Source organism: Astyanax mexicanus, chromosome 12, assembly GCF_023375975.1.
Source record: "Astyanax mexicanus isolate ESR-SI-001 chromosome 12, AstMex3_surface, whole genome shotgun sequence".
NCBI lineage: Eukaryota > Metazoa > Chordata > Actinopteri > Characiformes > Acestrorhamphidae > Astyanax > Astyanax mexicanus.
In genome coordinates, this window is record NC_064419.1 from 17,823,578 (window position 1) to 17,836,148 (window position 12,571).

The 12,571-nt window shown below is 38.4% G+C and overlaps 2 protein-coding genes across 2 annotated transcripts in view; one reads left to right on the top strand and one right to left on the bottom strand.

Annotated features, from left to right (window-relative positions):
• Positions 1-12,571, top strand: part of mtor (mechanistic target of rapamycin kinase) — a 178,630-nt gene that overhangs the window by 70,279 nt on the left and 95,780 nt on the right. The gene's annotated exons all lie outside the window — the stretch shown is intronic.
• On the bottom strand, positions 8,976-12,357 carry angptl7 (angiopoietin-like 7). Its single transcript, XM_007247956.4, has 5 exons — positions 11,749-12,357; positions 10,127-10,227; positions 9,825-10,019; positions 9,542-9,737; positions 8,976-9,438 (listed from the first exon to the last, which is right to left on the bottom strand). The coding sequence occupies exons 1-5, from the start codon at positions 12,107-12,109 to the stop codon at positions 9,269-9,271; spliced, it is 1,023 nt and encodes a 340-aa protein (XP_007248018.2). The 5' UTR covers positions 12,110-12,357; the 3' UTR covers positions 8,976-9,268.

Genomic DNA, 12,571 nt, shown 5'->3' on the forward strand with positions numbered 1-12,571 from the left:
TTGCTTTGGTGCTGGTAAGGTGGGAGATTTGTACAGGGTAAAAGGGATTCTGAATAAGGAAGGCTATCACTCCATTTTGCAACGCCATGCCATACCCAGTGGACAGCGCCTGATCGGAGCCAATTTCGTCCTACAACAGGACAATGACCTTAAACACACCTCCAAATTGTGCAAGAACTATTTACAGCAGAAGCAGGCAGCTGGTATTCTATTGGTAATGGAGTGGCCAGCGCAGTCACCAGATCTGAACCCCATTGAGCAGTTGTGGGAGCAGCTTGACCGTATGGTATGCCAGAAGTGCCCATCCAACCAATCCAACTTGTGGGAGCTGCTTCTAGAAGCGTGGGGTGCAATTTCTCCAGCTAACCTCAACAAATTAACAGCTAGAATGCCAAAGGTGTGCAATGCTGTAATTGCTGCAAATGGAGGATTCTTTGATGAAAGCAAAGTTTGATGTAAAAACAATGTTATTTCAAATACAAATCATTATTTCTAACCTTGTCAATGTCTTGACTCTATTTTCTATTCATTTCACAACGTATGGTGGTGAATAAGTGTGACTTTTCATGGAAAACACAAAATTGTTTGAGTGACCCCAAACTTTTGAACGGTAGTGTATATGTTCAAACTTTTTAAATGTTTTACTACTTTATTACTTTTAAAATACCAACATATAAAACAATAGTTTTTAGGGATGTCACAATTTCGGTATTTTATTGAAATCGATCAAAATTATGTCATGGTCTCGAGCCTCGAAGTCAAAAAGAGGATCGACGCTCCCTCCCTCTAAGCTACGCAAGCAACGCGAGCTATGCAAATGACGCAGCACACTGTAGCCGACGCCGCGGACATTGTGACTGCTCAAAGAGCAGCCCTTTCTGCAGAGAATGTGGACATTCTCATCTTCTTAAAGAAAAACTTGAAAATAGAAAAATAACAGTTGTTTTGTCTAGCCTCAAATATGTTAATAGTTTTGGTATCTTAAGGAGCATCTTTCTCTCAGATAAAGTTAATATTATATCTTTGTTAAAGAAAAAAACTTGTCATTCTCAGGGACCAAAAAAGTCTTTAAGTCTTATTTTTCATGTTTAACTGTTATAGTAGGATAGAGTTCTGTTTTTTAAGGCTCTAACTTTTCTATTATTTTGTGCATGACTGTTTCTGTATTTCTTTTATTATTTATTTTATGTTGCTATCAAAAAAAACAATAGATGGCATTACATATATATCTTAATTAAGTTATTTAAATTTGACCATTAGTGCCTAATGTGGTGTATTACAGATCACTTGTATCACTTTGCATCACTTATATCAAGCCCACCTTTTGAAATAAGACATTGTAAATTTGATGAATCAAACCAATGAATGACCATAGACTAATCTAAAACTGGCATAGGCCTCTCTGCTGTAAAAAAAATAAATAAATAAATAAAATTGGGAATCGAATCGAATCATGACATTAAAATCGGAAATACAGTCGAATCGAGCATTTAGAGAATCGTGACACCCCTAATAGTTTTTACATAACACTGAAACATAACATTGCAATTTTGTTTTATTTTTTGTACTTTTTGCACGGGGTGGTTAAAAATATGTGAGATTAACTATTTTCATATTAAATGTTGATTACACTAATTAAGGCAAGCAGAAGAAGTTTCATAGTGATAAAATACTTTTAACTTTTTATTTTTCCTAGATCTTTAAACTTTAAAACGGGTCAAATTGACCCGGAACATAATAGGAGGGTTAAAGAGGAGGGTTCAGTTTTTGATATGACAAGTGATGCTTTTAGAACGTTGGACATCATACGAGTCTGGAAGAGTTGATGAGCTGATGTGATCTTCCTTTTGAAGCCTTGTTGCCATGAATACTGAGGTTTTTCTGCTGGAGATGAGGCCACATGAGGCCTCTGATGACAGTAGCAGACAGCAGCTTGGCTACCAAGTGTGGAAGAGGGGCCAGGATTGGCTGAAACGTGGAATGGAAGCTGGACCTCAGGAAGGTTACAATGGGTCTAGGCATAACCTTCTCCTGAGGCTCATTCACTGATGTACAGTCCAAGAGATCATAAACGTGAGTGATTATGACAGAAATAAGGATATGCCGTGGCCGGCAGTTTGTTCAGAGTTGATTGTGTTCATGCTACGAAGCAGGAATTATGTGTAATATCTATTTTTATGGATCTGGTATTTAATGAGTGACCGGGCCCTCCTAAAACAGTGATAATTTTACAGCATTTAGTCATGAGTGGAATGTGCTTTGAGAAAGCAGCAGGATTTGATTTCTGTTTCGTTTGCTGGTTTAAGTTCTGATACAGTTGCGTGATTTGGAGTGTGTGTGTTTGTCTTTAGTGAGCGTCTTTAACTAAGTCCATGTGTTGGGGAGAAATGCGTCTCTGAAGAAGTGCCTGGACACCTAAAAATTAGGTTCCAAATAAACTCAGGCATGCACACAAAAACACTACTTAAACAGAGCGCTACCAGCCTGCTGACTGTTACTGACGCTTCTGACTGCTAGTGTGGTGGAGGACGGAAACCTGAACTAACAGACGATTACTCTGAATTGAACTGATGGTGATTTCTTAAAACTGAAATTGTGATTCATATCAGTGTTCTATATTAGATACATTCATATCTATTAGATATCTTTCATATTATATTCTTCTTCTTGTTCTTTTTCTTTCTTGCTTCTTCTTCTGCTGATACTTCCTCTGCTTTTTCAGCTTTGGCTGATACTTCCTCTGCTTTTTCAGCTTTGGCTGATACTTCCTCTGCTTTTTCTGCTTTTGCCGATACTTCCTCTGCCTTTTCTGCTTTTGCCAATACTTCCTCTGCTTTTTCTGATTTTGCCGATACTTCCTCTGCTTTTTCTGCTTTTGCCGATACTTCCTCTGCTTTTTCTGCTTTTTTACACTTTCTTCTTCTTCTTCTTCTTCTTCTTCTTCTTCTGTTGATTCTTCCCCTTTGTTCTTTTGCTTCTGCTTTTCCTTTTTATTTGTATTCTAGAGATTCTTCTTTTCTTCTCGCCTGCCAATCCTTCTTCTTCTTCTTCTTCTTCTTCTTATCTATGTTTTCTTCTTCTCCATTTTCTTCTTCTTCTTCTGTTGATTCTTCCCCTTTGTTCTTTTGCCTCTGCTTTTCCTTTTTATTTGTATTCTAGAGATTCTTCTTTTCTTCTCGCCTGCCGATCCTTCTTCTTCTTCTTCTTCTTCTTTTTCTTCTTCTTCTTATCTGTTTTCTTCTTCTCCATCTTCTTCTTCTTCTTCTACTTCCTTTTTTCCTACTGGTTATTTCCATGCTTTAATAGCTTCATATGCTTTATCTTCTTCCCCATCTTTTGCTTCTTATCTATCTTTTGCTTCTTCTTCTTCTGATACTTCCTCTGCCTGTTCTGCTTTTTACACCTTCTTCTTCTTCTTCTTCTTCTTCTTCTTATTATTATTATTATCTATGTTTTGCTTCTTCTCCATCTTCTTCTTCTTCTTCTTCTTCTTCAGATACTTCATCTGCTTTTTCTCTTTTTTACACCTTCTTCTTCTTCTATTTCCTTTTTATCTACAGGTTATTTCCATGCTTTAATAGCTTCATGTGCTTTATCTTCTTCCCCATCCTTTGCTTCTTATCTATCTTTTTCTTCTTTTCCTTCTTCTTCTTTTTCTTCTTCGTCTGATACTTCCTCTGCTTTTTCTGCTTTTTACACCTTCTTCTTCTTTTTCTTGTTCTTGCTTTTTTCTACATTTTCCTTATTCTTTCATCTTCTCTTCTTTTTTCTGATTCATCTGCTCATTTTTTTCTTATTCCCTTTCTCCCACTTACGCTTTATCTCCTTCTTCTGCTTTATATCCTTCTTTTTTGCTTCTCATTTTCTTCTTTATTTTTCTGTTTTTTTTTTTCTTTTTTGTCTGTTGCTTCTTCTCCTGATTGATCTGCTTCTGACTATTGATATTTTTCTTTTATGTTTCTGCTTCTTTTTTTTTATTTTGATACAAATACTCCAGTAACACATGGACAATTACATGGTGTACCACTGCAACCAATGTGCAGTACCTGAGCAACCACTTGGGACACTGTAACAAGCACCTAGGGATACCATAGCAACTGTTTTACAACCCCCTTACAAGACCCTGCCAACTACTTAGAAGTGCCATACCATAAAAACCATATAAGCAACACTGCAGCACCCTTTAAACACAACTAACAACCACCCAGTGACACCAAATGAAGTACTAAACAACAAAAACAAATTAATTGTACTGGCTACAAAGAAAAGCTCATCATCTGCTTAGCGACTTCCTGAATTGGGAATCACTTGAGCTGCACAATCATTGTGCGTCTAAGCTTCATTTTTTTAATGCTGCAGTAATTAAAGCTACACTAAAGCTAATCAGTACAGACATTAATTTAAAGTCTCTCTTAATTAACTGTGATGTTTATAAAGTACACCAAAAACCCACAAGCCTTTTAAGCTCTTTTGAGTTGGAAAATTGTCCCATTTGATATGGGGAACACTCCGTTCCCCCCATGTTCAGCATCACAAACAGCCGTGTTTCCATAGTAGTAAAGCACTTGTATGTGCTCATCAGCGAGTGTAGCTTTACTGAATTCACAGGGTAGCGCTTTCTGCTCAGCAGACTCTGAAGAATGTAACCTATTACATTTAAACACGATTGTAACCGGAACCACAAATGAAGACGTTTTAATGAGGGCCTGATTAATAAGGTTGAGGCAAGGCGGGGCTCTTTTTTATAACTGACCACTAAATGAGCAAGCATCAGAACTCTTTACAGAGACTCTGATGAATGGCTTAGAGAAACAGAGTGTGTCTTACATGAAACACTGAACATGTGCCAGTGAAAGGTCAGGCCAGGGCACACTGTTCCTTTTTTCTGTGACCTCATGTGGACCCCCCCCCCCCCCCCCCCCACCTCCCCTTGGGATTCCACAGAACATCCACTGGCTATACTAAGGCTGAACAGTGTTTATGGAACGTAGGCAGCTTATGTGTAGAATGACGGGAAGGCGGGTGGTATTTCTGTAAGTTACCTCATTCAATTGCTTTGTTCCCTCCAGGCTTTCTTTGGTTATCTGTACGTGGAGATACAGACTTCTGTGAAGTCTTTTCCTGGTAATTTTTTCCAGTATTACTTTTGTATAGAATAGGGCTGGACGATATGGCCAAAATTGTATCCATCACAATATATTTCTTAATTTCTATACCTTCCTAATATAATGCCTCATTATTTCACTTATTTAAGGAAAGCCAAAAACCGTAATAGTGTAATGACTATTTACAATTAGCAATGATTTAAGAAATTTTTCATATAGTCAAGCAGTAGAACCAACCAGAAACAATTTTAATTCAACATTTTAAAATGATTGGTTAAAAAAAAAACAGAAAACAGTTAATATCTTAAAATTTTATCAGCCACAAATTGTGAAGCAATTCTAGCTAGTTTTATAGAACTAAGCTATGCAGACAAAAAAAGATTTAACAAAAGAATAACAAGCTATGCAAAATGTATAGCCTTTATTAATTAAAAAAAGTAAACTTTATGTTTCAGTAAAATTCTCATTAGTTACCAGTTAATGACTGAATCGTGGGAATTACTTTAGTGAAGGAAGATGCCATCATGGAAAGCTAATAAAATTGCCTAAATCAATTTAATTTTGACTAGGCATAATAAATTACCGTAGGTCACACACTTGGTCTGTAGCCGATTTAACCACAGCATTATGAAGAGATTATTTAGGAGAAAGAAAAAAAAATCAACTTTTGGGAAGGTGACTGAATACACAGTGTAAAAGACATACCATATACCATTATAAGGTGCACTGTTTTCATACACAAGGCGCACCGGATTAATAGGCGCATTTTAAGCGACAATAATAAGGAACAAGGGTGTCGCCATGTTTCCCTTCTAATTAAGTAAACAAAACTGTAATTCTTAAAAAGAATTATAATAAAATAATAATATGGCAGAAATTATTACAATAGACATAGGAATGTAATATAAATTAAATCTAAATGCTGTTTTTAGACAAATCAAAATTTCAGGTCATTCATGTTAATGGTTTCTTTTTGTTAAGTAAACACAAAAAGTAAAATTGAGGTCAGCAAAAGTGATTAAAGTCATGTCCATATATATACTAAATGTTTGACAATGTTATACTATATAAAAGTTTAACTTTATTAATCAAAGACATATTTAGCGTTTTGTCATATCACCAACAACAACAACAACAACAACAATCTTATTATGGCAAAAACAACCCTAAAATTGTGTGATGTTATTTTAGGGCCTTATTGTCCACTCTATAGTCTTTTGTATTTTTTTGTTGAGGAATTCAGAAGGCACTACCTGACAGCAGACTGGTGTATGTGTAAGATGTATGTGAAACTAAACACTGCATTGTCTCGCAACGTTTCCCCTGCTTGCCAGTGACCTTGTGACACATTGGTTTTTATGGCCCTTAGCATAAACGAGCAGCCAGGCTGTGTAGTCGTGGGAATTTAGCCAGACCAGGAGTCTCACAAACTGATCAGTTTTACACAGGGGTGGGCAGTTTCGTAAAAAGTAACAGCAGAATATTTAAAGACATTTTTTGTTGTATAATATTTAACATTTTAACATTTACACTTTGTCACTTCATGTGACAAGTATCTGTATTGTAGTCTGATCAGTCAAATTCATCTCTGCATAGACAGAAATACAGTTGTTGTGTGGGATAGAATATACATATTTTCTTATGTGGCAACAAGTGGTTTATTTTTTTATTTTTTACTCAAAATTTTAAACATAACTTACCATCCTACTCCATAATTATCTTTTTTAGAGTTGGAAAGAGGAGGGAACAGGAGATTTTACAGTTGTACTGGTAGGGCAAGTGTTCACAGGGTCAAAATGGATTAGTAGCATCAGATTCTTAGCGTGATTTCAGACCAGAACTATTTGGTCTGGTAAAACGGACTCTGGTTCATTTTTACTCTTAGTGCAGTTCAATTAACCAGGTGTGAAAGTTGTAGTCACCTTCTCTAATTGGTCTTGATCTGGACCCAAATGAACTCTGTAGCGGTTCGTTTGTAGTGAGAACGTGATCCAGTCTCAATTATCAACTATCAAATTGACTTCTTTTATTAGTTTTATTTAAGCTAAACTGCTGATAAGGTTCCGTTAAATCTGATATGTTAGCCAGATAATGCTAATTACTACAGCTATGAACAAACTCTGTCTGTTTTCCATGCTGTTTACACACCCGGTCTGTGCTGCATTCACTACTTAGAGCTGAACGACTGTTTATTATGTGTAGATCTGCACTGCACATCAAAACACTGTGTTTGAAAGCGCAGCATTTCAGCGTTCTGTGTTAAAGCAGCTTTACACTGCAGAAATATACGCCCTGGAACACAGAATCTTCTTGCTTTATTTACTTTCTTGCTCAGAGAGCACAATGGGCTTATGAAGTTAATTGGTGTGTATTTTGGTGCATTTAGGTTTGTGCCTGTGTGAAACCAAACCAAACAAAAGGAGAAAATGCTCCAAGTAAAAAAATAAATCATCAACTGATCTGGATCATAGAAACCAACTACAGGTGTGAACATGCCCTTAAAATATGCTATTAAAATACTAATTTTATTACATACTTTATCGTTAAGTGATTTTTAATCAAAATTCTAACAGAACTATATACATTTTTGTCTAATCTAACATACATATGGTCAATGTTTTTAGGTTCTGGATTGCAACTAATATTATGGACCTTGTGTAGGAGGGATTTGGTAATGGGTCTCAATGAGTCATGATTGGTTACGGGTCGTTGTTTTGGGTCGTTGCCTAACAGTGTGACGTGAAACCTAAGAGTCAAGTGCTTCCAGGCCAATAGCAATAGGCTGATTTTGTTTGGCCTGCACAATCCCCTGACCTAAACCTAATCCACTGAGATGGTGATTTGAGGTGATTTGGGATGAGCTGGAGCTTCATATTCATAGAAAACTATTCCAGGTGACTCTCCCTCATAAAACCACTGAGATTAAAATACCAAGAGTGTGCAGATCTGTCTGCAAAGACAAATGTAGCTACTTAGAAGAATCCAGAGTATTAGTATAAAACATATTCTTGTTGAACACTTTTTGTTTACTAAATAATTCTACATGTTCCGTATAGATTTACAGTGTAAAAAAATCATAAAAAGAAAGAAAACACAGTGATTGACACTGTGAGTACAATATATTTGTGAAAAGACCCCTAGTTTTCGGCAATTTGTCTGTAATTTTACTTCTGGATTGCTGTAAACACCAGGCCATTGTACTTAGAAGGGGTTCTAAGGAGTTGGGGTTTGTTGTTTAGGATTTTTGTAAAACGGAGTGATGTGAAACTTAAGAGTCAGGAGCTTTTGTTAGGGCTGAGCATTGGCAAGAACTCGCAGGGGCAATACAGGGGTTATGAATTAATATGTTATATATTGTGACACTGTAAACAAGGTAATAAAATGATAGTAATATAAAAAACTTCAAATATGTACATTTGTACTGCTTATGCAGTCAGAACAGTGGGATCTGAAGAATACCTAACTTCTATCTAGAGGTCGAGTTCAAAAACAACTCTAAACCACTGTTTGGCACCTGTCTTTACATGAAACTTAATTAACAAATGATACTGTTTTTGATACTCAATGTTGCAATATTTAGATATATCAGTTTTCTTTAACCCCAACTTCCACACCAATATTGATGGAGGATTATTTTCCTTTTTAAACCAATAAGTATGACAAAACAAGGCATTTTTAAAAAGACAATTTAATTCATCATTCATTGGTATATATAGAACTGTACACATTTTACATTTACACAATTCAGTGTACTCTATTTGTGAACATACTAAAATCTGTCAAAGGTGGTAAATTGCATTCTAATAATAAAACCCAACTCATCTTGGAGTAAATGAAGGCACCTTTTGTGAATGGCTTTCTTCTGAAAAATATGTTCTGTTGTTTTCTAACTGATGCCAAAAATAAGACAAGAGCAAAGTCCTTGGTTACCTCATCAGTTAGTGGCACAAAAGCATAAAGAAAATAAAATATTTGAGATAAATATCAAGACAACTACAATTTACAATCATACATACTCGTCACACATTCAGTCCAGAAACTCTCTGAAATACGATTGCATAGAAATGTTTTTCTAAGTACAGATGCATGAATTAGTGTGTGCTGCACGTGGTTTGTAGGTGGTTATGTCAAGCCGGGGTGTTTATTTTTAATTTTGATAGTCTTTAAGGAGTGAAGTTCTGGGGTCGTATCTTCATCTCTACCCGTTTGAGGGAGTAGTTTGGTCCATGCATGCCGTACCAGGTGATGCCATCACTGCTCTTGGTGTGTGACCCGTAGCGGTAGAACACACCGTTCAGGTTTGAGTCAGTGCAGCAGTTGTACCAGTAGCCACCTGCGGGAAAGACGAATGAGGTACAGTTAAGGTAAATATAGTAGGTATGTTTCCGTCTAAGTTGTGGCAAGGATTATTTGGAGTTTTTGAACAAGTTTCTTACCTTTGCGAAGTTGAGCACAGTCATCCACACACTTGTCATTGTCCTTGTTCTTGGTGCTGAAGTTGGTGTTGTTGTGGTAGCGGAGCGAGTCACCAGCGTTGCCACTGTAGTTGGCGATAAGGAGCTTGTAGCTGTTGAGCTCATTGCTCAGTGTGAAGAAGCCATACTCTGCATAGCGGATCGCACCTTCCCAGTCCTGGAATTTGCAATAAAACAGTGGTGTTTAGCCAATGGAACATAATGAAAGACTTCAAGGATTGTCACACTTTTGAAACATTCTTACCTCCAGCTCTATCCTGAGCACTGTTGGCTGCCTGGTCAGACGGAAGATGTGTTCGTTGCCGAGCCAGAAGTCCCCACGGATTGTTCCGAAACCGTTCCTGTACTGCTTCCAGTCTCGGTCGAAGCTGGTCAGGCCAACCCTGCGCCTCTGGATGATGGTCCAGCCACCTCCGTTCTTCTCCATATCGCAATAGACCTAAATGCAACAACAGATATATGGATGATGTGTTCATTTATGCTTACATTATTTGATAAGGCAGTGCTTAATCAATTTAGAGCCTCTTAAAAGATTCTCCAACTTACATCCAGTTCAGGTGTTCCCAGGAACTCATCTTTGGGCAGCTTGTACTCTCCAGAGATTCGGTAATTTCTGTTGTACAGGGATGCACAGTCGTAGATGGCATCTGGAAGAGATAATAAATAAACTTTTAGACTTTGAATGTATAGCTCACCAGAAAGCAAGGAGCATCTGGATAAGGAAGCAAGACTTTGCCTCGAGTGGGGAAGTCAGGAAATTGGTCATGGCGGTCGTTGGCAACTAATTGAGCAATATTCCCTGAACTTGGGAATTGCAGCAAGGAAATTAACATAATTGACTGGTTTGTCTAAGAACCTAGAAGGACACTGGATTGAGCCTCTTGGCTTTGCAGCAAAGCCAATATAATTCTTAACAAAGCTCCACTGTGCTCAATTGGACTAGAGGCATAACGGAAAACCAGCCAGACAGCGGCTAATAGGGTACTAAAATATAACGTTTTATATTAGGATGCTTTGCCTGCTTATGTTTGAAAGATTAATAGTCTAGCAAAGCTGGCTATTCTTCACATGGGCAAGTTTTGATGGTCTAGGCTCTGTTTTCTTTCAATTGACATCCTTGTCAGAAGTTACACGTGCAAATTATGGGCTGTCTTGAATAGTGAGACATGCTCACACACTGTCATCACCTGCTGATCACAGCTGAACCAGCCCTAAAAATCCTGAGAGCCCCTCAGTTAATTATTGTTTTTCACGCTGGAAATATTTTAAGTGTTTGTAAGTGGGAACTTCATGTGTGACTAAATATCTACATATAAACCTCACATTAGTGTGAAGGAACTGCATATTTTTATTATTCAATGGAACTGAAGGACTTTTGCATTACATCACTGCAGAAAAGCTTCACACATTTCTTTGATTTAATGAGCAGGCATGTTCTGACTGGGTGGTTAAGCTTTGTGCTGCATCTCTTAAAGAGCTTCCAGATTGAATATTTGGAAAATATTGGAAAGCTCTGCGACGTGTTCCGCAGTTTGGTTTTCATTTCTTCTTCAAAAGCCAGATCACTCTGTGGTTTTGGATGCAACGTCTCAGCGGGAGAACTACTGAATGAAGCAGAAGTGTAAAAGAAACAAAGGGAAATCCAAGCCAGTCAGAGCTCAGTTCCCATGGTCTGTTGATCTGGGGGGGGGGGCTGTGGGCTGTGGAGCGAGAAACCATTTAGCCCACTGTGAAAACATGAAGCTAGGGATATTGACTTTTTTGAGAAAGTTGCGCGAGTTGCCAACTTGATCTTCTGTAGAATTGTTCCTAAACCCTATGAACCTTTCCAAGCAATATGTCCAATTTTGGGCTCTTGATTTGTAGAATAAATCAATTTGCAGAGCTATATATATATATATATGTAAAGGCATGGTCACCTTGAGCTCACTCTTTGAAGCTTCTCCAGTGACCAAAATGACCAAAGAGGCCAAAGGCTGGGACAAATGTCAACAGCCTGCATATGTGACCCATGACCCTGGAGGGTGTGGATAGCCAGGACACATGTGGAGATGTGGAGAAAAAAGGGGAAACACATTCATTCAAACCCTTACCCTTACTTTTAGAACTTCAAAGGAAAATTCCCTTTAATTTAACCATAGATTACCACAGTTTTTGCTTTTCCTTACCTGAAGTAGTGTGTGTAGCAGATTGTGCGCCTTGAAGCTGCATGATCTCCACACGGTTGTGGATTTCAGAGTATTTGCTCTCTGCCTCCGTCACCCGGGCCTCCTGCTGCTGGTTACGCTTCTCCAGATCCATCACTTGCCTCACCAGTTTCATCAAGTCTGAGTCTTGCTTTTTCGTCAAGTCCTCCACCAGGCTGGTCAGGTTGGCCACCTGCACTTTCAAGGAGCGCACCTCGTCGCAGCACTGTGTCTTTGACGTTTTCGGAGGAGCCGGGCGCTTTTCAGCCCACGTTTGGCTTGTCGATAAAAGATAGAAGAGTGAGATGGAGATGAGCGCCGTTCTGAACATTGCTCTTCGCATTGTTTCGGATCAAGTGGACAGATAACTTGTGCTGGTCCTGGTGGCTTTTCTGGTTTTGGTCCTCTTGTGGCTTCTTTCTTTGGTCTGGTCTGCACTGGTGGTCCTGAAGCGCTGGTTGGAAGTGAGTAGTGAAGGTAGAAGGTAGATGGAAGATGTTCTTCTGCAGATTCTTTGAAGAGGTTCTTGATGGTTTGGTTCTTTCAGCTCTTTCCTGGGCCTTTGCTCTCTCCTGACTGAAGGCCTGCTGCGGACCCATCTTAAATATCTTTACATTTGAACCCTCCCCTTTTTGGTTGGGCTCACAGCCACTGACACCCCACCACCACCACCATGAACACCACCTCCCATTCCCTTACCCCTACCTCCACCACCAACCCTTGGGCTTCAGCCCTCTCCGCCCTCTCTCTCTCTCTCTCTCTCTCGCTTACTCACACTCTGTCACTCCTAGACACATACACACAT

Excerpts from the sequence above, each read along its gene's own strand:
- angptl7 (XM_007247956.4), bottom strand. The coding sequence starts at position 12,109 with ATGCGAAGAGCAATGTTCAGAACGGCGCTCATCTCCATCTCACTCTTC. Across the intron at positions 9,738-9,824 it reads TGCTCAGGATAGAGCTGGAG|GACTGGGAAGGTGCGATCCG; the intron begins GTAAGAATGTTT and ends TGCAAATTCCAG. Across the intron at positions 9,439-9,541 it reads CTGTGCTCAACTTCGCAAAG|GTGGCTACTGGTACAACTGC; the intron begins GTAAGAAACTTG and ends TCTTTCCCGCAG.